This window comes from Neomonachus schauinslandi, chromosome 12 (assembly GCF_002201575.2).
Source record: "Neomonachus schauinslandi chromosome 12, ASM220157v2, whole genome shotgun sequence".
Lineage (NCBI taxonomy): Eukaryota > Metazoa > Chordata > Mammalia > Carnivora > Phocidae > Neomonachus > Neomonachus schauinslandi.
In genome coordinates this window covers 33,821,370-33,848,233 of record NC_058414.1, presented here as the reverse complement: position 1 = coordinate 33,848,233, position 26,864 = coordinate 33,821,370, and the positions used below count along the sequence as shown (strand labels likewise).

Sequence of the window (26,864 nt, the reverse complement as noted above, 5' to 3'; positions counted from 1 at the left end):
GGCCGGTTCCGTGGCATGGTTTTGGCTCCGGTCTGGGTCGTCAGCTTTACACGGTTCCTGCCGGTTTCTAAAGTCTTCCCAGCAGGTCTGTCAGCCACATAATATCCTCTCAATAAACTCGTCTGTTTAATTCATCCAAAGAGAATTTCTGTTGCTGGCAAGAGAGAACTCGGACAGGTACATTTATTCAGAGCAGCCAGGCCCTTTAATTCCTTTTGACACAACGAGGTAGTTTCTGACTGTCCCGTTGTCCGAGGCCTGCTCTAATTGCTGTGGAGGCAGATCTGCTCTGCACCTTCTGCTTGGAAGAATATTTGCTTTCAGAGAAAAAAACTAAAGACTGTCGATGGAAACTAAAGATGGATGTAGATAAATAGATAAAGAAAAAATTTTAAAACGTGACTTAGTTCCGCTTTCTCTCGGTTGTTTGCCTTAGATGGTGACACTACTATAATCTCTTGTTCTTCCTGCTTCAAATGTCACTCCCTCCCTCCCAGAAAACAGAGTTGCTGAGCACCTACTATGCGCCAGACACTGGGCTAGGCACTGGAGAGGCACTTGCTCTGCTCTTGCGCTCAGTCTCCGATGAAACCGCTTCCTCTGAATTCATGAACAGTCTCCTTTCTCACTGGTGTTTTCTTCTCAGTACCCTTTGTTGATAGTTCCTTATCACTGTGACCCTTGATGGTGAAATGCCCCAGGGGTCAGTCCATAAAATTCCTTTCCATTTTCTGCGTTCATTCACTCATAGGCTGTTTTAGTTATTGACTGCGTACAACAAACCAACCCTATGCTGGATGGCTTAAAACAATGACCATGTTATTATTTCTCACAATTCTTGGGTTGCAAATTCAGAGAAGGCATATCAGGGATAACGGCCCTTGGTGCCAGGTGATACTTGTGAGCCCAGAATGCGCCACTCTCCCTCCTCCCCAAGATGGCTTCTCCCGTCATACGTCTGGCACTTAGCTAGGCTGGGCAAATGGCTTGGCTGGGGTCCGATACATGGAGCCCAACTCTACACTGTGTTCCAGGTTCTCTGTTCTCTTCCACGTCCTCTGCGGCCTTTCCCTCGCCACATGGCCTCTTCAGCAAGACAACTGGAATTCTAACACATCCTGGTCAGGATGCTCAAGATTGCAAAAGAGAAACTGTCAGGACCACAACTGGCGGAGTGTCACTTCCACCATGTTGCTCATTGGTTAGAGCAACCAAAAGCCCCACCTTGATTAAGGGGTAAGGACTGCACAAGGGGGTGAGTATACAAAGGCATGGTTCATTGAGGACCACCAAGGTAACAATTACCACACCTGGTGATCCCATATAACCCCCTTGTCAAACAATATCGACAACCCAGACAACTTCCAAATGTCTACCCTGGATCTCTTTCCTAAATTCTAGACTCATGCATCCAACTGCCTTGTGACATGTCCATTTGCACATACAAGGTGCATGTCAACTTTAACCCATTTAAATCTGAGTCACGTCTTCCCCACTCTGCTCCTCCTGCACTCTGCCCTATCTTTCCTCACGCAGCTCCACTATCATAGTTGCTCAAGTCCAAATCCTTGGGGGGTCATCCCTGACTCCTCTTCATCTGTCAAACCCCACATCAAATGCTATCAGCCCAGCCTTGAAAATATATCCTGAATTCCACCACGTGCCTCAAATACCTGTGTGTTCCTCCTTCACCTCCTTCAGATTTTTTACATGAATATCCCTCACCTTCTCAGTGAGGCTGCCCCTGATCACCCCCATTTACAGCTGTATGTGCCTCTACATGTGCACATGTATTTCATCTCACAGGAAGCAGAAAAATGTGCCATTGCCCCAGGAGAGTTTAATCTGGAAATCAGAATCCTGATGGAGAGCTACAGTTTTTTAGAACAGATGTGGCTTAAAATCATGCAAATTAAAGCATTCCTCATAGACTTAGAAATCAAAATGTATGAGGCAGAGAAACCAAATAATGAGGTAAATTGTGTGGCAGGGAGCAAAGAAAGAACATAACTTTCAGCTGCCAGTCCCATATTGAACATCACACACACCTCAGACCATCATATAAAACTCTGAAGACGGGTCTTCATCCCAACACTAGCCGTCAAGGTGAGAGAGGATAACAAGGATCTGGGCACAGAAGTCTTGTCTTTACCCTTTTAACTTAACTGAGTGATTTCACTTTAAATTCTCTAAGCATTATTTTTCCTCTTCGATAAAAACTGGGTAACAAACAAAACTGGGCAACAATAATATATGCCTTATGTACCTCAAAGGGCGAAAGACAGAATCTGATGGAATAATGTGTATGAGAGAGGGCTTTGTAGAATAAAATTACTATAAAAATAGGGGCGCCTGGGTGGCTCAGTAGGTTGTGTCTGCCTTCGGCTCAGGTCATGATCCCGGAGGCCGGGGATGGAGTCTGGGAATCAGGTCCCCGAGAGTCGAGTCCCTGGGTCGAGCCCCACATCCGGATCCGTGCTCAGCAGGGAGTCTGCTTCTCCCTTTGCCCCTCGCCCCGCTTGTGCTCTCTTTCTCAAATAAGTAAAATCTTTAAAAAAAAAAAAATAACTTACATGAATTTTGGTGATTCATAAATCACTTCACATGATTTTTGGAGACACAGCTTTTTTTCATATGTAGTATAGATTTTTTTTTTTACATAATGTTGCACATTAGTTTGACTATTTTACTAGTTTGCCCCACAGCAGAAGAAATAAAATGAGTGCTCCAGTGAATATCATAAGCTATAGGGTTGTTGTTTTTTTTCTTATACATAATAATTAAATGTGCAATGGAGAGTTCTGCTACACATACTTTGATCTCATGTAATAAAAACCAGAACAGAATAGTTATGTGCTTTAATGGTAATATATATTTACATAATCACATGTTTTAAATTTTTCAGCATGATGTTAAATAGGTTAATGTGGCACTAATTTGTCTTTGGCCAAAAAAGGAAAGAAAAGGGGAAAAAAAACTAAATTGCTTAACTTTCTTTAAGTAGAAAAAAATTGTTAGCACTTTCACTATTTTCTATAGTATTTCTCTGCCAACACTCAAACCCATGTAGGAAAAAGGGCAGCTATAACAATGTCTTAAACCACTGTGAAACCAGATATATTTTTCAAGCTAACTGACTCATTCCTTGGTTAAAAATGCTCCTTCACATTGGACAACAATGGCAGGAAGACAGGACTGAAAACAGGAGCAAACTGAGCCGCACATTTTCCAGCGTGTCCCCAACCTTGCAGCTCACGGATTATATCTACACACTTTGAAAGTGTATAAGAATCTAAATTTCAGACATTTTAGGAACTTTCCACAGTACTGCAGAGACAGTGTATACTAGCAGTATCCTATTATCCACTGAAGAGTTTTAATAATGACCTCCAAAGTCATTGAAATCTTCCAGTGCTCTTCCACATCACTAACTGTTCATCACTTATTTCATTATTCTGGTCCTCCCAAGGCTTTTGTGTAACCTGCAATATCATCTGTGGGACTAACACAAAGCAGCTGGACTTCAAGTTCTCTTTTAAAGCAAAGATCAGAAATGTTTTTATGCAGTATGTATATGATCATAAAGAAGAATGTTATTATATGTTAACTATCAAAATTTAAATTAAAAAATAATAAAATAAATAAATAAATAAGAGTGTTTCACTGGGTGGAACTCAAATTACATAGGAACCTTAAAAAAAGCCTTGAACACGTAACTAAAATCCAAAGAAAAAATCCAGTAGTGCCTAGTGAATCTTAAGTTATTTTACTTTTCTTTCATACCTAGGGTTTCAATGGGCACGGTGTATTTTTCTTACACTTTTATTTTACTTTATTTATTTTTAAAGATTTTATTTATTTGAGAGAGAGACAGCAGGAACAAGGGGAGAGGGAGGCAGAGGAAGAAGCCGACTCCCCGCCGAGCAGGGAGCCCGATGCGGGGCTCGATCCCAGGACCCTGGGATCATGACCTGAGCTGAAGGCAGACGCTTAACCCACTGAGCCTCCCAGGCGCTCCTGTCTTACACTTTTTAACTTACTTATTCCCCTTCGTCAAAAAAAGGGTATTATTAATTACATGGAACTATAAAATCAACCTTTTTTAGAAAACAACTTTGATGTTAACAATTTTGAAATGTGGCAATATAATCACTAAGTTTAGGAAACTGCACATTAAGGTGTTTGATATTGATTTCAGGGCTTGCTAAACAACAAGGTTCTGTGTGCGTGTGCGTGTGTTTAAGTAGATCCCAGTGATATACAGGGGGCAATACTGTAATTATAAGTTTGCTTTATGGAAACTTAAAAACATTTCATAATTAAAATAAAATCTTAAATGATGAGGCTTTTGACCAGTCCACAACACTTATTTAAAGAACAAAGCAGTTTAACCGATTCAGGATTTAACTGTACTCAGGATTTTAAGAGCAGAGTAAGGGAGGGTGGTGGAAAGAAAGAAGAAAATTTCCTTTTCCTCTTCTGACCAAAGGCTCAATCTAACTACAGTTGTAAAAATAAGTGGGAGATACAACGTTACAATTGGGAACCAGAGTAAAATGGGTCTGGGTAAGTACCTAATCTCCCTAATCCTTAGTTTTCTTTTCCTTTGTAAAGTGACATTCATAGTTCCAGGAGGCCACTGAGAACATCAAAAATGGTAATGAGTGTAAAGCCCCCAGCAGAATGCTCAGCATAAAACAATAAATAAATTTTAGTTACTGATTTCTAGTATTGTGGTCATAACTTTCACCTCCTTTTCTGATCCACCACTCATCATGCCAAGCCCACAGTGCCCTCTGATTTCCTACCCTATGTCCCTCACCTAGATCTGCTCTAATTCCCAAGGCATTTCATGCTTTGAAATTTTTATTGCCTTTCCATCACTATGAAACATACAAGAAAAAAGCAGAATTTATTTCTGCCAGATACTGTGAGGAAAGCAATCTGGTTAATCCATTAAAATATGTAGGAGCCTTAATCTTCCTCAAGGTATCAGTAGATGTACAAACAACAAGCAATGAAAAAGCAGTATAAAAAAAATTAAAATTTTAGGAAATATTCTGGGGAGTTATTTTTATACTGAGCAATTGCCACATGGTCACACTAATACTGCCAAGGAGTCCACACCTCCCCAACTCTAACTCAGAAGACTCTTGTAAGCTATTTCTACAGCCTGGAACTCTTCCCCACCCCCCACCCCAACTCTGATTTCAGAGATCCATTCAAACATTTTACTTAAACAAAACCCAAGCAAACTTTAGTTGTAGCAACAAAAAGTACTCCACCAGAGAGAACAAAAGGACAAGAGATAAAAAGACCAGAAAAAGACAAGGGTTAGATGGAAAAGAGGAAGGCAGGAACAATGGGGAGGTGAGGAAATAAAGATAGAGTGGGGGACCCAAGGAGAGGCAAGGCAGGGCAGTCCTAAACCATGAATGATGCGAGCTTGCCTCATTCTCAAAGAGACAATAGGTTAAGCTACGTCTAGACTCCCTCAGAGAAGTTGGGAATAAAACGTTGCCTGAAAGTACTGCTGATGTCCACACTATTATGTGGCTGATTGACCTGGGATGGCTCCACAAGAATTGGGACCAGGGGAAATTTCACTCACACAAAGAAGAGTGATTATTTAACAGTCAGTCTTAATCAGTTAGCAAATATTACAGGACATGTTTAAAAGTCAGTCTTAATCAGTTAGCAAATATTTTAGAACAGTGAATTTCCTTCATGTGGCCACTTCCACAGAATATAAAATCATCAAATGATTTTAGCCTCACAAATATATTTAGTTTTCTTTTAAGACTTGAAGGACATATTTTCATATTAATTCTGTTAGTTTCTCTATTAACGTTACTGATTTTAGAGGCCAAACTATTTTTCTTTCTAGCTTAACCATCTAATTTTGGAGGAGGGAATAAGTACATTTTTGAAATCTTTTTTTCTACAAAACATAAAAGTTAGTCAAGTATACTAAGAAAAATCTAGATTTAATTGCAGTATTGCAACTAGACCTACTGGTAAATATGAAACAAAAATTCCAATTCTAAGTCAACTGAATACATTATTGACTCCAAAATCACCGATTAAACAAAAGAAATTATATTTGCATTGATGTGCAAATCTGCATCCATTCTTGGTAGCATGTAATATATTCAACTGCTCAGCTCTAGCTGTCCTTGTAGCCACATTACCATATTATTCAAATGTATCTATCATTTATATGTAAATAGAGAAGATAAATGGCTTCTTCATAAGACAATAATTTTCAAATGATAAACAGATGTAGGCAGACATTAGCAAGATAAAAATGTTGCAAATATGCATTCTATTATATATTTTTTAAAAAAACATGGAACCTATTCCAAATTTTTTAAAAAAGTAGTGTGGTAATTTATAAAATGGGATCCTAATACATTCACAATACCAATAGCTACTCTCCTCAATAAAAGTCTCCACCAATGTCATTTGTATCTTATAAATTACATGTTCTCAGATCCATCTGTGAAAATTGGGATGTTAATTATCATGGTTACATCTCATGATTCCACAGTTAAAGGCTGAAGTGGTGCTACATAAATACCATATGTTTTTCTAGGAGAAACGGAGAAAGATTAATTATGAGTTCAAGTCCAAGTCTTCTAGCAGTAATACTCTCAACACAGTAAGATCATTACATTGTATGCTATGCAAATTGGAAGTTTTAATTAATAGCTGAAATACGAACTGAGGGAGAAAACTATGAAGTCTAAATTGTAAGTATCAGGCTTTCCTCCACCCATCCAAAAAGGAAAAAAAAAATCTTAGTAAGAATGCTTCTGAGAAACCAAGTTGTAAGTCCAAAGGGAAAAGAACTTCCTTTGATGGAGTGATCACTGTCATGCTGTTTAATCCTATTTGATAAACCTAAAAGTTACAGCATATCCAGTGACAAATAGATTATTAATAGATAATATATCGGATGAAAATTCAGTTTAAAATTTTTCTGGATTGTTCAAAATTATACAAACTTAATAGATAAAATACTTCGGTACAGCAACTTAAATACGAAACTCCATCAAAATACTACAAGATTTTTATTTATGTTTATAAAATCTGAATTCTTATTTTACTCACCACATATTCAAACACAAGTGTCAGCGTCTCCTTGGTGTGGATGATGTCGTGAAGCAGCACTATGTTAGCATGTTTTAGTCCTTTTAAGAGAGAAGCTGTAAAACAAAGTAGACAAAAAGACGATGGATAATAATCAACTGATATGTTTCATTATCATTTTGTCAGATGAGATATTTATTTTTCCATTTTCCAAGCCAATAACTATTCAGAATCAAGGGTAGTGGAAGAGAGTTTTCATTTAGATGAAGCCCCTCCCCCCCAGTTATTTCACCTGTTATTTGCTGTTAAACTCTAGTTAGATTCCATTATGGCCAGAGGAAATACTTGGTATGATTTCAATTGTTTTAAATTTGTTAAGGTTTGTTTCATTACCCAGAATGTGGTTTATCTTGGTATACATGCCATACATATGGAATATATATTCTGCTGAAATTGGGTGGAGAGTTCCATAAACGCCAATTAGATTCTGTTGGTTGATGATGTTGCTGAGTTCTCTGTACTTGCCGGCTTTCTGAAAAATGGTTCTATCAGTGACCAAGAGAGGGTTGTTGACATCCCCAACTGTAACTGGGGATTTGTCAACTTCATTTGAATTCCGCCAGTTTTTGCTTTATGTGTTTTGCTTTGTGTGTGATGTTTACTGTATATACATTTAGGATTCCTATGTTTTCTTTGTGAACTGGCTCCTTTATAAATATATAATGTCTCTCTGTCTTTGGTAATTTTCTTTGCTCTGAAGCCTGTTTTATGGATATTAATATAACCACTCCAGCTTAGTTTTGATGATGTATCTTTTTACTTTTTCTTTTAGCCTACCAATATAGTTAGATTTGAATATGTAAGTTTCTTATAAATAGCATATCAATGGGTCATGTGCTTTTTAAATCCATTCTGTCAACCTGCGACTTTTAACTGATATTTAGACCATTTACATCTAATGTAAATATGAATATATTGGGCCATCTGACATTTCAATCCATTTTCCCTTGAGCATCTTGTAACTTAGTCTTCATTTCTGATTCAGTTTTGTCTTTTCTTCTACATTTCCCAGGAGTTCAATTAACTCATTTCATTTTGGCTTTTGTGCATTTTTCTTCTTAGCTTTTGTATTACCACTTCAAGGTGGGGTTTTTAGGTTTCATATACCCAAGAGCCTGAATAAGAAAATTTAATTTAGATTACAGTTTGTTGTGTACAGTTTTCTTTAATTTTATGGTTGTTTTTTGAAATGCATTTATTTTATATTTTCTGAATTTTTACAGCAGTTTTATATAGATGTGCTTGTTCTAGTCTTATTCATTCAAGGGACTGTGTTCTTAGTTTGAGAGTCCTCTCTTACATCAGTTCTCTCCTCTATGTAGGTATTATGGATGGTGCTGGTGGCAGAAAGGGAGAGAGTTTGGGGTGTTCTGTTTCTTTTTCATTTCTACAGGATCCTTAATTTCTCCTTATTCTTTCCTTTTTTACTTTCACTGCCAACTTCAAGGGGTACGATCCTTTCCCTAAATATGTGAATCTCTCCTCCAGCCAACAGTTTCTAATCCTACTCGCTTTCGATCTTTTCTGTAGTCAGTGCTGTGAACCTCATGGAGTCCCAGTTTTCTCTTTCTGAAGTGATTCTGTCTGGGCTTCATCTAAGTCCTCCATACCCCTCTGCTCTTTTATACAGTCTCTTAAACCTGTCCGAAGCTTCCCTTGCACCACTCTGCAACCATAGGCTTGCAGCATCTCCTAATGCTTTTAAAGATGTGGGTCATGTGTGCTTTTATTTGCTCTCCCAAAGTCATAAAATAACCTAGTTACTGGCACTGGTGGCCCTGGACAAATTCTTGATACCCAGTAATACTGCAAAACCACCCACATCTTTACAAAAAGATTTATAACACCAAGCATGAATCTTAATGTAAACCTTGGGTTTTGGGTGACGGTGATGGTCAGTGTAGGTTCATCAATTGTAAGGAATGTACCATGCTGGTGAGAGATGCTGATAGTAGGGGAGGCTTAGGGGCAGAGGTGGGGAGGAGGTAGGTGGTGGTAGGCAGGGAGTATATGAGAACTTGCCACTCAATTTTTCTGTGAGCCTAAAACTGCATTAAAAAATAAAGTCTACTAAAAAAGTAAAAATAAAGAAATGCACCCATGTTTTAACATACTTTAAAAAAAGCAAATCTAGATTATTTAATATTTTACTCAAATAAAATGATATTACATATATCATATATCCTATTTTAGATAGGTAATCATCATGCAAGATGGGCTGCACTGGGCATTCCCCAGAAAGGCAGAGAGAAAGCATATAGATAAATTCTAGTATGAGCACAATGAATGTGAGCAGTTGTTTTATTAGAGCTATTGTTATTGCTAAAATTTTATTTATTTATTTGACAGAGAGAGACGCAGTAAGAGAGGGAACACAAGCAGGAGGAGAGGGAGAGGGAGAAGTATGCTTCCTGTGGAGCAGGGAGCCCGATGTGGGACTCGATCCCAGGACCCTGGGATCATGACCTGAGCCGAAGGCAGACGCTTAACGACTGAGCCACCCAGGCGCCATTACTGCTATGAATTTCTGTAGACTTCTGCAGGCAAAACTGTTTCGGGACCATAGACTATGTTCCTTAATTGCAAGACAAACTTTAATAAACATATATTTGGTCCAAAGGAAGTCATCCAGAAAGAGAACTAATTTGTGTAGCTGGTTCCAACACTGGAAGACAACAAGAAGCGTGCTCCCCCTGAAACTCAATCAGCAACAGTGTATAGTCCAAGGCCAGACAAGTCCAGGCTACATAGTGAGGCCTCCTCTCCCGTCCTACATAGACCTGCCATGGGCAAGTTAGTTTTATACACTAAAAACCTTACAGTAAAAACATCTACAAGTTTATTTTACTGGAGCTCTGTAAATTAGCACACATGGGAAAATAATTACAACAATAAAATCACAGTACATGAACTATGAAGGAACAACCATCATATAGACTTATGATAGACTTTTGTCTCATTAATTCCAATAATTTATAATCCTCCTTCTTTTAACTATTCAACTGGCCCATCAGTCTTAAACAATTAAAACTTTATTAAATAGCTAGCTTTCAGATATTAATCTGGGGACCAACTTCACATTTGCTTATTTTAAAAAGGACACCTGGCCTGCACTGAACTTCCAAGGCAGACTCATCCTCAGAGTTCAATACTTCAAACCACAACAGAGTATTTGAAAATGATGAACAGGTATGGGACTTCACACCCACCAGGTACAGGACGCAGATAGGTGAAATGAATCAAGGGCCTAAACGATCCCATGTTGTATGAAAGCAATCTGGCTTTGTGAGGCAAGTTTTGGAAATACATTATACAACAGGATTTGTAATCTTGTCCAATTTCATTTTTCAAGTTAACCCCTTAGCCTGTCAAATTCAGTAAGGATCTATCCTTATCAGCAACAACCCCAAAAAGGTACTGAAGCTTCCACTAAATTAAGAATCCCGGGCCCTGAGGATCCTTTACCTTGGGATTTTTTTTTAACTGCGCCCCCCAACCTCCGCCCCATCATCGCCTTTTTTCTCTCGCCACTTACACCTAAATTGTTGCTCATTTCTCAAAATAATGTCTTCACACTCATCATTTCCTGTGGCATTTTTCCTACAATTTCAGGAAAATTGAATTTCTGCCATCATTCATCTTGGGGAAAAAATGGTTTGTTCCTGACAGTGACAAATATTATAGAAAAAAGTCATGTCATTGCTTTATATATTTTTGACCATTTCTACACAAAGACTCGAAGTCTCCACATTTCTTTCTTGTCTCAATTACTACAGATTTTCGATTTCTAAATACATTTATATACACTTTTGAAATAGACTATCAGTTAAATAGGTACCCATATCTGTATTTGAAAGCAAACCTTCTTTCTTTTGAGCTTAACATCATAAATTTGCATTTGAAAAAGGACAGAGCCACTAATTTCATAGCTGATGGCAGACAAAAGGCATGGAAGGTCAGAAAACCCTCTGCGATATCTATCAACATCCTATCAACATCCAGGAAGGTGCCAGACCTGACTAGTTATGAGGCTGCCAAGGCAGCAACCACTGCTCCCAGCAAGTTGCCAGAAACTGTAATTCCTGCTGTTACCACGGCAAGTGAGTCTCCTGGGCTGCCAAGTCAGACCAGCGATTAGCACCTACAAGTTCTAAAGCCAGTATGTCTCCCTTTTCAAGACAAACACTGTCAAAATAATTCTCCATGTAATCCTAATAATATCACGGATATAACACATGTTATTTTCTTATCGTTTACTGACAAACAAATCCTGTAACATTAGCGTTAGTAGTTCCAGCATGCTTGGTTCCTCACTTGGTTTCTCCACAAATTTTAAGTAAACATATGGCAACATTTTAAATTCATTTCACCACTGAGGTTTGAAAAATTTTCAACTGTATGTGATGCAAAAGACTTGTATTTTAGGGTTGGGGGTAAAATTCTAACAATGGTTTCAAAACTGTAATGTTGAAACAATACAAAAACAGAAAAACACTGTTGTGCCTAAAGGTAATTGTGCCTCTGACAAAGTCCCAGAAGGACAGAAGGACACAGGGAGCCTCCCTTCGTTTGGTAGCAGGATTCAGATATCTGCTTCTCTGCCATATTGAAACTTCCAACCTCCCACTTTGAGAATAAACATCTTCAATTTCCACTCCCACTTGGAAGGGATAAATTTCACCTAAACTCCAATTTCATCATGATTAAATAAATTCTGAGTTAACAGAAGAGTTCAGAGTATGTTCATTTTTTTTAAAGATTTTGTTTATTTATTTGCGAGAAAGAGAGAGAGAGAGCATGCAGGAGTGCGGGGAGGAGCAGAGGGAGAGGGAGAGACTCTCAAGCAGACTCCCCACTGAGCGTGGAGCCCAATGCAGGGCTGGATCTGATGACCCTGAGATCACGACCTGAGCTGAAGTCGGAGGCTTAACCGAGAGCCACCCAGGCGACCCCAGAGTATGTTCATTTTATCAGTTACAAGCAATGTTAATAGAGAAAGAAAGGACAAAACCGTCTTTAATATATCAGTTTTCCAAGTCATTATATGATAATCCTTCTAGGAAAGGACAGACCACAAACAAACACAACTTATCCTTGCTCACTCCCCCGTTAGCCTCTGGAAAGAAGTAGTGCATTCATATATTCCTCTCTCTTTTTTTAAAATGTCCTCTTTTCCTGAGGGGTAGAATGGAGAGGCTGCTATCTGACATTTCTAGAAGACAAACATTACTAACTCATTAAACCCAAGGAGCCAACCATACCTCAAGCTACAACTTAAAATAGACATGAACTTTTTCTTTAAGCCCACAGCTAGATAGTTCTAAGGCTGCTGAAATTCACTTTATACTAGAAATAATAAAACTACTTACTTTCAACGAGAAGTTACTTGCCAGTGCATTCTGAATATTTTCATAGCTAAAGTATTTTGAATGGGAAAATCTCAAGGGTAGAGAGCAAACAACAACAACAACAACAACAAACAAAAAAAAAGACCAACAAAAAAACAAAAACCAAAAAAAACCAATGCATGCAGAGAAAAGACAGGATTGCTTGTTTAACTGTGTCTGTGAGGACTAGGTGGTCTAGACAGAAAAAATGAACAGATACACAGCTCCTAGGTTAACATGTACACAGTTCTGCAAGGTATGCTGCCTAGTTCAGCTACATACCAGGAGAAAGGCTGTGGTTCTACTTAGTTCCAGACCCTTCCCTTAATGATATCTAATATGATAAATAAACACATACACACGCACATACCCATAAGCTAACAAATGTAAAAGTGCAAGAATCAGGTTAAAAAATGGAACTGTATCTTTGACTCCATGTTTTTTGCTTTTTATACCTTGTACGCACACACATACAAAGAGTCAACTCTGTGTTACGGGAAAAAGAGGTCATGGATCACCCAAAACACAAAGCCAAAATGTGATATCATATAAACTTAATTAAACTAAAATCACATGATAGGATTTGGAGACATGTTTCTTGACCACCAGGTATCATCCAAACGTGGAAAGATAACACAACACATTAGGAATACTTTATAAATATCACATGAATCGCTTTCTATCCATCAAAAAAAAAAAAAAAAAGTCTACTGTTTTTACTTGCTCCAGAGCTAAGTTTTTCTATTTGCGGATAGACAGAAATTCAATCCCATGGCATATTCCTCCTGCTTTGCTCCACTCCTAATATCCCCAACGTCGCAAACCTGAAATGTGGTACTGGCAATTACAGACCGGACCATTCCCCTTGCCATCAACACCTGTTTATCCCCTACCCCACTACTGGCAAAGGGCAGTCTGCGGGGGGGCTACCTCCACATTGCAGCCTCACAGGACCACCGCAAATGCTTACTAAACACTTTAAAGAACAAATTCCTCTCATAGTATGGCTGAGCCACATAAAACTGACAATATTTGACGTTTTTGACCTACCAACACAGCAATTTCACACGGTTCAACCTAATAGAGTTTACCCGGCTCAAAGCAATTTTAACTTTATCACAAATGCATTGTTACTTTTACCACTGCTAACATTTAAACCGATTAATCTGCCACCAAAGGGCCAAGACCCAACTCTGCATAAGGAAAAAAAAAAAAAAAAGGAGGAATCTGCTTATCAGACTATGGTTACAGCTGAGGGGAGGAATACAGAAACAATTTAATTTTCTACATGTACCTTTCTATATCATTTGAATTGTTGATGATACAGGTATATTCCTTTTATACTACAAAAGAGGTCTTGAAAAGTTCTTTGTTACAAGTGGGTTGGCTAAAGCAAACTGAAATAGCACTAAAAAGGCATACAGATGTTTAACTACACAATTAATATGCAACTACAACACATCTACAATAATGAATCATTATAACTGCAATGTGATCCTTCACTACTAATCCCGGCCTCATTACTAATCCCTCCTCGCTAGGGTATTGGTGCAAATGCTTACATTATAAGGGGCTCTTTTCCTACTCTGGAACACTGCAGGCCCCTATCAGCCTCTAATTTGCTCCCACATCAGACGTTAATCCAAAATGTTGAAACTGTTTCTTGTCTAAATAGTTACTTTCCTGCATTAAGATTAATGTACTCACTGAAAAAGATTCCTAGTTTGATTGTCTCCAATTACTCCCAGATGAACCTGTAAATGACCCACCAGCTGCCTTTCCATACTGCAGCTGATCCTGTTCCCATTTGCCACTAGAAAGATCCACGCATGCATGTAGGTAGGATGGGAAAGCAGACGGGTGGTTTTCTCTAATGTAAACATCTTGCTAGTAACTTCTGCAGAAACAAATCTTACTAAGTGACAGGGTTGGAAATAGTAGCACTTATGCTCCAGGTACTTTTCAGTGTAGGAGCTGAGGGCTTCTGGAAGAACTACTTTACACTTTGTTACATGTGGCTTACATGTATAGTCAGTAAGAATACTACAAAGTATGCAATAAAGAAAGATGTGTGGTTTGGCACCAAGCCTCTTATGTCTTCTGGTTAAGAAAAATAAACATTGGTAGCATAATAGCCATCACTGTTTAACTAAATGTAACTCAACCTCAATCCTTACATGAAAATATGTGAATAGCTATTATTGTATTTCACAAAAATAAACAGAAGTATAAAGTCAGAAAATATTTTCTTTGCCATGGTTTCAAGTTCTAGTACATAGGGGCCTGCACATAGGACACTCAACTTTGCAAGATACCATTCAAGTGGTAGAGCACAGTCAGATTCCTCCACAAAGCAGCGTAATTTTGCAGCTTATTTCCAGACACAGAAAACTCTACCACCCTTTGTCAGGAATTAGACTGTTCATATCACCACAGCCACAGGCCCGCCAGGAGGTGTTTCTCGAAGCATGGTCCTTCAATGATCCAATCCATACCAACGGCTATCAATGCAAATTCATTAGACTCTATCCCAAACCTACCAAATCCAAAATGATGGGGATGGGACCTAAGAATAATCCAAGAAATTTTTATTTAATATCTACTGTGTGCCAATCACTAGGCAACGGGAGAAACACAGACAAAACTCCTGTCCCTATGAAATTGGCATCCGATATTTTGACCAAGCCTTCTATTCAATGCTTATGCATCCTAAAGCTTACAAATCATTGTGTTATGGTTTTGATATGGAGAAATGGGTAGCATGATTGTGGGCTGTGTATGTGTGTGTGCATGTATTTATGCACTTAGTTACATTACAATCTATTCACTGTTCCACAAGCAAATCAAAAGAAACAGCAAGACAATCAGTTTGTTTACCTAGTATCCATTACCCTCTCTCTCCCCCACCCCCTCTTCCTTTCTCTCTCTCCCTCACATACGAGAGCGCGTGCACGCACACACACACACACACACACACACACACCTGCTGAGACAGATGCCACTGAAGATTAAAAGTCCTGAGCAAGAAGGAAGAGAGAAGTCTTTATTCTGAAAATTTCATGGTATTTTGAAAAATGCGTGCATTTTTTCCTGTTCAGTTAAAAAAGAAAAAAGTCAGGTCATAAAGCTTTTTCATATAAATCCAATGTTGATAAGGTCATCATTATATGGACTTTTCAATCCCATAATTTTTGAAATCTGTGAAGGAATAAGATTTTATGTAAAATGCTGGCAATAAGCCCTGTATCGGAACCAGTGCTTTGATAAACAAATACAATCAGCAGGTCTGGAGATACTATAAACAGACCATGAGCACAGAAGGAAGAAGGGAAAGACTATAAAAAATGAAGATGAATTTTGGTTGGGGTTAATTCTTACCCCTGAACATCCCTGAATTGAAATTTCAAATATACCACTACTGCATGTGACTTAATAACACAGTCAAAGCTATAAAAATTTCAAATTACAGCTTAATTCAGTGGAAAGTGCCCAGGCCCACAGCACCGGTTAACCTTCAGGAGGGCAATGACCTACCTTCCCATGACAAAACTCAGTAAACTGTCCCTAGGCCTGGACAAGGCCTGGAAATCCTCCATGCCGCCTCTAATCAGCGGTGGCCCCGGTAGGGACCCGAGTAGGGACATCTCGGCCCTGCTGAGTGAGCTCTGCCACTGATGGGAAGGTCACTAATACTCTGCCTCCCAATTTGCTCCCCTCCCTCCAGGGCTTCCTTTCTCTCTGGGCTCAGTGATGCTCAGTAATGACAGAGCACTGGCCCGCTCTAGCCCTACTTCAACGTTCAGGGCTTGTACATGTTATTTAATGTCAGAAAGGTAATTAAGGGTTCGGTCAGGGATTGCCTTCCGATCATGGGCAGGCAGGCCTGGCAAACCCCCGTCTCTAAGTGCTCTCATTTCTCGTCTCTCCTTCTGGCTCCGGCAGCATTTGAAGGAGATTTTTTCTGTATTTGGAAATATACAAAAAGCAAGACAGGAAAACAAATATACCTATAAAGGACAGAGTGATATCTCAAGTGTTCAGCATTCAGAAGTATATGATGATAAAAAAATAAAACTGTTGATGCCAAGTTAACACGAGTAAACTGTTACTGAATGAATTTGGGGAGGCGGCTCCTGCCAGCCTTTTCTGAACGTGAGGACTGCCTAAATCCCTACACTAGAGAAGCCACTTCAGTACAAAAACGATAAGAACGGCTTTTAAAAATCTTAATAGTCTCATATTATCTTCTTTAAGTCACTATCTCGTTGTGCAAAACTGGCAACATCTTAGAAGTGGTAGATTTCACGCAAGGTATGATGCCCTTGCGTAAGATTAAGCATTTCTCTACGGTGATAACTGGGAGTAAAGTTAAAGGTAAGTAAGCTGTATGATATATGTTTTATGTTTCTAAATTAGCAGGGCAACTTCCGATCGTAGTGGTAGTTAAAAAAAAAAAAAATTGCCATTGGAGAAAATGACCAAGGGGAAGAAAAATAGGATTCTCGACTACGGTCTCAAGTTTTGCACCTCCAGGCCCCGCAGAGGAATCTGATGGTACATTCACCTCGGCAGCAAACTGGCTCCTGACACTTGAGCCTGCTCAAGTGTGACTGCGGAGGGGCCTTTCTTAGCGTCTCTCCAAGGTACGCTTGTGCCTGGTACTGAAAATAGTTTCTGCTCATAGCACCTGCCTTTCCATATAAGAAGGCAGCTCCTGGACACACGGTAAGCATGCACTGTCATTAGCATCACCATCGGATTCTCAGATGTGTTCCAACTCCTACTGACCCACATTTCCCTTTCTAATAAAACTTCCTCTTGCTTCGTAAATATTGTACACACACAAAGACATACACGTATATGACAAATCTTAGAGCATTAAATACATCTATGATTTGACTTACGCACAAGGTGACTGACCCATCGTGCGCGTGAGAATGAGTGCCACCTTCCACCGTGTATATTACAACCCTTCCTCTGAAAACTGAGGAAACCAAAATATACGAAGTTTGGCCCTAAGTCTCAGCTCCCGGCCTCCTGCCTCCTGATACAGTGCAATTCTACGTCTGTGATCAAAATCGGCATCATCTGCTTCTCTCACGGGCTTGGTTTTCTTGTCTTCTTCCCTAGTGCTTTGCTGTGGTCGTGGTTTCTCTTTATCTTCGTAGCCAGGTGCTGGGGGCAAAAGACCCTGAAGTGGAGAAGACCAGAGGCCATGAGAGCTACCTGTGGGGCTGCTCGCTGGCAGTCGCACCACCGGGACGAAAGAGGTCTAAAAAGACAGCAGTAAGAAGAGAGCTAAAGGGGAAATTGCGATTCGAACTGGCTTTTAAAAACTGTCCAACTGGGGCGCCTGGGCGGCTCAGTCGTTAAGCGTCTGCCTTCGGCTCAGGTTACAATCCCAGGGTCCTGGGATTGAGCCCTGCGTCCGGCTCCGCGGGAAGCCTGCTTCTCCCTCTCCCGCTCCCCCTGCTTGTGTTCCCTCTCTTGCTGTGTGTGTCTCTCTCTGTCAAATAAATAAATAAAAATCTTTAAAAAAAAAAAAAACTGTCCAACTGATCGAGGCTCTTCTCTTCTTTAACCCTTTCAAGGGCTGCTTGACAGGACTCACGGGCCCCACACAACAGGGCTCCTGAGGGAGCTCTCCTGACTCTCCGCCACACTCTGAACTCCAGCCATGTGGCGTGCAGGCACAGCTCAGGCCGCCAGGGTGCTCCTCCCTCTGCCCTGCCGTCTCTCACAGCCTCGGGGCCCCTCCTTCGTACTGGTTATTCAGATCTTTACTTGGCTATCATTTCCTCTGGAAGTCTCTGCGGACCGCCAGGGCTGAGGTTAGGGGCATTTTCGATGAGTACGTCCACACTGCGAGGTGTCCTTCCCGGTGTTATAATTACCTGATTCCCTATTTCCACCTGTCTATATCCCCCATCACTCATTATTTGCTCTTTCTCCAGCTATGCTCATAGCACGCAATTCAGGGCTGAGTTTAGAGAAGATGCCTGTTAAGTGCTGATTAAATAATGCATGCATAAACATGAAAAGTAAAATCCTTAAATGATCTCCCATAACTTGCCACTGGCAGCACAGTTCCTACTACTGCACTCCGCTGTCGGTTGGTTATCCTCCTGTAATGTGTTTAGTTCAGCCGGGTATGTTGATCAAAATAAATGCATTCTTATTGTGTAATAACTGACAAATACACTGAGGCTATAGATTCCACTGAATTTTAAAAAGAAGCAAAGAAGCATCCTATAGGATGTCATTAGGAGTTTCCCTTTCATAAGTAGATGAAATGCTGTATACTCCTGCTATAACTAAGAAGTCATTATTTTATTTCCACTCACATTTCAGATGATGGAAGAGATGGTGAAAGATATTTGAAATTCTATTTCAAAAAGCTCATGTTAGAAATTGGTATTACATCCTAACATTCTACCCAGGAGGAGATAAACTCATAAACAATAAGGCAACATCAATGAGAAAAGAAGAGGTTCTAAACCATACGTGGGGTCACAACAGAGTGAAATCCAACCCACAAACTTGGTTTGTTTGGCTTCTGTGATATTTTAGAAATTTATTAAGTATTTAAGAACTGGAGGATCTCACATAAAATGCATTACACTTTGGCTTTTCTAGAAAAACCAAATGTGGATAAAAGCTGTATGTCCAGAGCTACACAACCTGCCTCTTATATAAGACATCACTGCTATGCTTCCCCACCCTCCTTGTCCCCCCAAGACTGGCAGAGACTCTTAGAGCCTGATACTGGATGGACCTTAAAGTCTGCGATCTCTGAATCAATATTTGTGTGTCATGTATAAAAGTCTATTACCTTGACTGTATAAGCTAAAGTAAAACTTATGAGGAAACTGGAAGCAGCCAATTCAAAGTGGGTTTTATGAGTCCCAGAAACCACACAGTAAGAAAGGGGATTAGAAGGAGAATGAGGAACATGTTACTACAGCAAGATCACAATTCCTACCAAAGAAGAACAGGCAGGAATGAAATTATAACCATTTCAAGTTGCTCATCTCAAAGTCCCACCGAGGCCCACTAGGTAGAATAGGAGCCCCTTAGGACTTTTAGCACAGGACTTTTTTTTTCCCCCCATGTCATTTTGAATACAGATTCACTGACTGACAGATCTAAACAGGCCTTGGAGGACATTCAGTCCAATTGATGTACTTTTTTAGATAAGAACATTGTAGCCCCAGAGAGATTGTCAAAAGTCATACAGTTTGGTACATCACTTCTCCTTTCTAGTTCTCTTTTTCTCCAATTCATTCTCAGAGATCTAGGGAAAATGTCAGGTAGGCCTTAAACATCCTAGGAAAATGAGAAATAAAGAATCAAAATGGACTGATTCACGGTAGCAACAGCAAGCTGATGGCCAAGCTGCGCCAAGAGCCAGGTCTCTGATTTCCAAGCCACTGTGCCAGGCTTCTACCCAGAAAACTGCAGAGTTTAAAGTCTGAGAGAACTACAGGCATCGCTTATGATGGCCTGACATCCCCCAAAACCAACAAAGGACTCAGTGGGGAGGAAAGCAATCATCTGGGAGGAAACCCAAACATGGAACTCAGAGCAAATTAATCCAAATAATATTTAACACTGGCAAGGATTTAAGGAAATTCATATACTCATACCCTATTTGAGGCCAGATGTTACTGAGGTGGGAGAGGAGATTGGTCAACATCTATTAAAAATTAAAATACTTCCCAGGGCACCTTGGTGGCACAGTCAGTTGAGCATCAGACTCTTGGTGTCAGCTTAGGTAGTGATCTCAGGGTCCTGAGACCAAGCCCCATTTTGGGCTCCAAGCTCGGCGAAAATTCTGCTTGGGATTCTCTCTCCCTGTCCCTTGCCCCTCCTGCTTGTGAGCACATGCTCTCTTTCTATCTCTCTCTCAAATAAATAAATAAATCACTAAAAAATTAAAATACTTCCCATAGGCCTTAAACCAGCATTTCTCCTGGAAATTTATAGACAGATGTAAAAATAAGCAAAGATACATTAATAAGGATGTTCTCTTCATGTTCTTAATAAACAGTGAAAATTTTGAAATATTCTTAACTGTCTTAAATTCACTGTGTTCTGGTTAAATAATATATGGCACATTCATATAACAAAAAAACTGTGTATCTATTAAAAAGAACAATACTTCTATAAGTATTAACAACAAAACATGTCTAAGATATATTCATTTGGGGTGGGAGAGGGAGAAAGGGACATCAAGTTGAAAGCAGTATGTATTTAAAAGGGAAGTGGGAGGGGATGGTAATGCTCCAGAAGCTTCGAACAGACAGCCCTATGCTGAATGACACTGGGCTCAGGAAATAAAGTGTGGATGGAGTGGTAGTTTACTTTTTTTCTTATACTCACTATAAGAGAGTTTAATTTTTTTTTTTACTTAGATCATCTATTATTTACTATTATAAATGTAGCTAATAAAAAATTAATGAAAAAAATTTCAAAATTCTTTTGTTCTCTACAGGTATCTATTTAACCAAATAATTATTCATTCATTCAGCTAATATTTATTATACACCTGTGATCTGTTTGCAATTGTCTAACCTTGGAAGATGTGGAAAGGTACTGCAAGTGCTGAAAGACTTTTAAGATTTTACTCCTCTAGCAATATAAGCTAAAATCATACTATGCTTAGGTTAGCTATGGAGTAGACAAGCATCCAGGAACAACTCCATATTGCTTGGTATGAACTGCCGAGAGAAATGTTCTGATGAGTACAATTACCAGCCCTGCTTCCCCAAATAAGATAAAGGAATGGAACCAAAAATAAATAAGTTTCCTTGCCACACCCTCTCCTCCCCCGAATCTTCTGCTGGAGTCTTGGAAGGGAAGAAGGTAATGAGAAATAATTTCTGCTTGCCGTCCCCTCATTCATACATAACAGGTTTGGGGAAATGGACCAACCAGAAAGTGAACTGCTCTCTGACAAGGGTAAGGGGAAATGACAGGGCAATAGTCTACAGAGAGGCTGAGCCCCAATGTGAGACTGTGGGGTGCCATTTTGGTTATTTAGATGATGCTTCTTTCTTTTCCAATGAATCTCCTCATAAAATCAAGGCAAGTGATTGACCCATAACCAGGTAATGACTGATCACACCCACAGGATATTCCTATCCTCTGCCCTGACTATAGTTAACCCTACTCTGGCATGGTAGACTGGATAACTGATGTGTTTGTATTTTTTTCCTCTTTTCCTGCTACTTCAACAAATAAATATATTTCTTTGACCCAATTTAGGACCTGGGGTACTGCTCAGTTTGATGGAAATATGCAGATGAGCTACTTCCAGCAAACTGAGATGACCTCCTGTAAACATTCCTGGAGCTGATACAGAGAATGCTCAGCGACAACACAGACTGTGGCACCTCAAAGAAGAATCTTACCTAGATCCTTACGTTAAGCAAAACTTCTACACTCAAGTCAGTGAGAAAGGACACACAAATAACTTTACTATCACAGACCTATGTAAGTGCCATAGAGAAGAACAGCTGAATGATTGAAATAAGGCAATGAAAACGAAAAAGAAATAATTTCTAACTGGAGAAAAGTGTGGAGGGGGCGCCTGCGTGGTTTAGTCGTTAAACGTCTGCCTTCAGCTCAGGTCATGATCCCAGGGTCCTGGGATCGAGCCCCACATCAGGCTCCCTGCTCGGCGGGAAGTCTGCTTCTCCCTCTCCCACTTCCCCTGCTTGTGTTCCCTCTCTCACTGTGTCTCTCTCTCTCTCCGTCAAATAAATAAATAGATCTTCAAAAAAAAAAAAATATATATATATATGGAATCTTGTAATAGGGGTGCCATATAAATTGCTCTAGAAAAAACTATGGATGTGCTATAAGGTGACAGAACATTCGAAGCTCAAGAAACTTGAGTATGGGAAAAGAACAAGAGTCATGAATGAATAAATATTATGTAGTTTATTTTGACTAAAAAACCAAATGTCTAAAGGGAAGTAATGGGGACAAAGTTTGAGACAAAGGTTGGGTCCCCACTGTCAGGTTCTTTTGGAGTTTAATTACTATTGTATACAAAAAAGAGGGGAGGGCTGAACAGGACCTGAATTTCTAGAAGGTTCATCCAGCAGGAATAGAATAGACTGCTGTCCAAAAGGAGGGAGTCCTTTCATATAGGACTAACTACCTGAATATACTATTCTAGTGACAACTTGACAGAACAGCTGGTAATGGATAGAAACAAGATTACTAACTGCCATCCTAGCTCAGTGACATAATAGTGTCACCAAGGGGGAAAACAATTCTCATTTTATTTTTTCAGAAAAACTCATATAAGTATTATAATAACTGAAATGAAAATGTACGTGTCTAATAAAAGGTTAGCATTGAGTACTGCCTGTTACTTGTCATATAAATAATATCATTTACTATAACAAGTCTTATGAGAAGGTTTGTTGAGAATGTATTATTCAAATGAATGACACCAGCAAAGGAAGCTAGCAAAAACCATCTCCCCTTGCCTACACACTGTACATTTGAAATGGGACATTTTATTTCCCACTAGTTTTAAAGAAACTAGCACTTCATTTTGAAGAAAAAAAAATGGATTACAAAAGGGATTCAAATAAGGAACTTACTCAATTTTCTGATGGAAATTTCTCCTAGAAAATCATGTTTCCATTTAGTGATTTTAAAAGATGAGAAGTAAAACAAAACCTTTAAAATAAGTGGTATGAAAACAAAAATGTCCAAAAATGTTTAGCCAGATTTATGTAATTTCTATCATTTCAATACCTTCAAAAATACAGATGTTACTTTAAAGCTCAGAGAAATATGTAATGCAACATTTGCTTATAAAACATCAAAAACATCCATTCCTTCAATGTTTACTGAGTGACTACTATGTGTAAGGCACTGTGCCGGAGAAAACAGTGAACAAAAGACAAAAATAGGCAAAAATCCCACTCTATCATGCTTCTATTCTTGTGAGGAGAGACAACCAAAACGAACGAACGAACGAAAGAAAGAAAGAAAGAAAGAAAGAAAGAAAGAAAGAAAAGAAAGAAAGAAGCGGGGGTGGGGCAAGGAGGTATAAAATATGTCATTGTTACAGTATGATAAGTAGTAAAAAGAAAAATAAAGGACTCTATGCTGGAGGCTCCTCTCTTTCCTTGCTGGATACGAACAAGGAAGCATTTAGCCACAGGCTGCCACCTTGGAACTGATGGGAGGCATACCATTTTAGAACAAAGCCAACACTAAGGAAGGAATTGCTCAGAGTCACTGAGGAAGCAGGGAGTACCACACAGCATCTGGAGCCCGACATTTCCTCTGGACTTCTAATTGTGTGAGATAATATATTTTTCCTTTTCACTTAAACCATTTGAGTGAAAGTGGTCTGTGAGTTGCAATAGAAAAATCCTGACGTATAAACAGCACTGATACTTTCTTATCTATCATTTGTTGACTTCAGAGGGGGGTGAGATCACATAAACTACGAATCCGGAGCTTAGAAATGAAAGCTGATCATTCCTACCATCTTTTTTGGGAAAAATTGTGCAAACAGACTATCAATGTACACCAGAAAATAGAGAATTTTCTATCTAGAATTTCTGAGAGGATAATTAGCTTCATCCTTTATTTTTTAAAAAGATTTTTTTTTATTTATTTGAGAGGGAGAAAGAAGGAGTGCACATAAGACAGGGGGAGGGGCCGAGCAAGAGGGAGAAGCAGAGGGAGAACCCAACGTGGGGCTCAAGCCCAGGACCCAGAGATCATGACCTGAGCTGAAGGTAGATACCCAACCGACTGAGCCAGCCAGGCGCCCCTACTTCATATTTCATTTTCAAGGAGAAACTAAAACCCAGCACAGAAATTTAGAAGTTCCATTTCCTAACCTTAACTCCTAATCCCACTGCTCTTTCACCATCTTTTTAGATGAAAACAATGCTGGCTGAGAGGGAGTTTTCAGGTCATCTAGACCAAATTCCCTGTTTTGCAGATTAAAGCTTGAGATGCTGGGAAGTTAACCCCCTTGGCCAAGGTCAGGATTTACTGATAGCAGATTCTGAACTCCTCTCTCCTCATTCCCAATCCTGACTACACTTCCACAGGATGATTCTCTTGAGGCCCCACTATTAATTGTCTATGCAATTAATGATTAAAATGCTTTTTAAAATTTTCAAAATCTTTCTTGCTGAACTTGTAGACCCTGTTATTGCTCTGTTGCTCTGTTATATACCTGTTGCTAAGGGTACTCCAAGGAGCAATGGGAATTAAAAAAAAAATCCATTACATTTTAAACTATAAAACCACAATCATAACTTGGTAGCTCTGTGAAAATAGGATGGAAATGCTTACCTTTTCCTTAGTAGAAGTTTTCAAGATGTCACATAAATAGATTAGCGATGGGATAGAGTTCAGTAAAAATAACGCTATCCCACACGTATCACTGTCAAAAACTTTATTACCTGAGGTAAGGAAAATGTACGTGTCTAATACAAGGTTAGCATTGAGTGGTGCCTGTCACTTGTCATATAAATAATATCATTTACTATAACAAGTGTTATGAGAAGGTTTGTTGGGAAGACGTGCAAATGAATGACACCAGAGAAGAGAGCTAGCAGAAACAATCTCTGCTTGCCTACATGTTGTACACCTGAAATTGGACATTTTATTTCCTGCTAGTTTTGAATTACCACTTGATTTTGAAGGAAAAAAATGGATTACACAAGGGATTCAAATAAGGAGCTTACTCTATCCAGACGGGTTTCAGGCTATTGGATCTCCCCATATAGTGCCCTTACAAGGATTTTCCCCCCTCTAACCAGGAGGTAGACCTTGGCTTCTGGAGCAGAAAGTTCCCGAGAGACTGCTCCTGGCACTCTCAGGCACAGGAGAACTCTCTTCGTTTCCAGGGCACTGCATCTCTGCTTCAGGCAGCCTGGCCAGGAAGGTCTGGCCAAAAGGATCCCCTGCCACCATCTTAGCACTGAGACCAGAGCCACAGGTAGATTTTACATCCAGGACACTTTTCATTCAAGAATGTGACTGGATATGTGATTTTTCCTAACAAACATCATGCTTAAAATTCAGAGCTGTAGAAATATCTATCCTATACACAAGGTCAACCCACTAAGACGGAGATAGTTAATTCCCAGTGGCTTAAGAGGATCATCAATTAACTTTCATGCAAAAAATAATCAAGTCATTAGTCATTTTTGGATAAAGCTGCAAAATTAATCTAAAATACCAAGATGAATCATTACATTTATTTATTTATTTATTTATTTATTTATTTATTTTAGAGGGGGATGGATGGGCAGAGGGAGAAAGAGACTCTTAAGCAGGCTCCATGCTGGGCTCTAAACAGGGCTCCATCTCACAGCTCCGAGATCATGACCTGAACCGAAATCAAGAGTCAGACACTTAACCGACTAAGCCACCAGGTGCCCCAAATCACTACTTTTAAAATTGAAATTCACATCTCTTCATGTGTGATAAATATATGTAACTTACATGAAACTACAAGTATGTACTTTTTGAAGGAATAAAGGACTGAGACTAATGACTAACTGGCCAACACACTAGAGCTGAAAGAGAAATAGCACTACTTGATGCCAATTTTTGGTTTATATCAAATTCATATAACCTCTAATCAAAAATCAGTAGATGTATTCTTAGTGAAGAAGATGTGAATTTAAGGAGCTATTACAATTTCCCCCATCTACTTAAAACAAGCAAACAACAGCAGAACGCTCCTTACAATAATAATACCTTGGTCCCAATAAAACCAAGTGGGAAAATCACAATCACTTTGCAAATCTTTCCAGTAAAAGCAACATTAGCAATAAGGCTGTCTGGTATTCCTATGAAAAAGCTGCACTACAGCTCAGCAAATGCCATGACACCTCCTTATCTAGGAGGATCGCACCTTCAGTGCAACTCAGCCAATATCAGAAGGATTAGCAAGGTTTACAAAGTAGGATTCCAGGTCCTAACCATTATCTTCCGGTTAGATGACTGTGCGGTGCTAGCCACTTGTTAACTATGATACCAATTTTTACAACAAAGTGCTAAATGTGTGTGTGTGTGTGCATGCGTGCACACATGCATACAGATGCATTTAGATGTGTGTGTTTAACCACCAGATTGTGATCAACACACTCTGGTTCTTCCGAGAGAAAGATGTCTCTCGTCTCAAAAGCCATTTCTAGCAGCTGCTTTCTCCAGTCTGTGCTACTTGTTTCTAATCCCCTTCCTTGCTGCCTTCATTTTCCTAAAGCTGTATTACCAAATTATTTCCTGGCACAAACTCTCACTGCCTTCTTTTGCACAGCTCAC

General features: G+C 39.4%; 1 protein-coding gene across 2 annotated transcripts in view; it reads right to left on the bottom strand.

The window, feature by feature from the left end:
• Window positions 1-26,864, bottom strand: part of CDK14 (cyclin dependent kinase 14) — a 546,170-nt gene that overhangs the window by 306,072 nt on the left and 213,234 nt on the right. For both annotated transcript variants that reach the window (XM_021689620.1, XM_021689621.1), the window contains one exon: window positions 7,114-7,208. In XM_021689620.1, coding sequence (XP_021545295.1) covers window positions 7,114-7,208 — 95 coding nt within the window. The remainder of the gene's footprint in view (window positions 1-7,113; window positions 7,209-26,864) is intronic.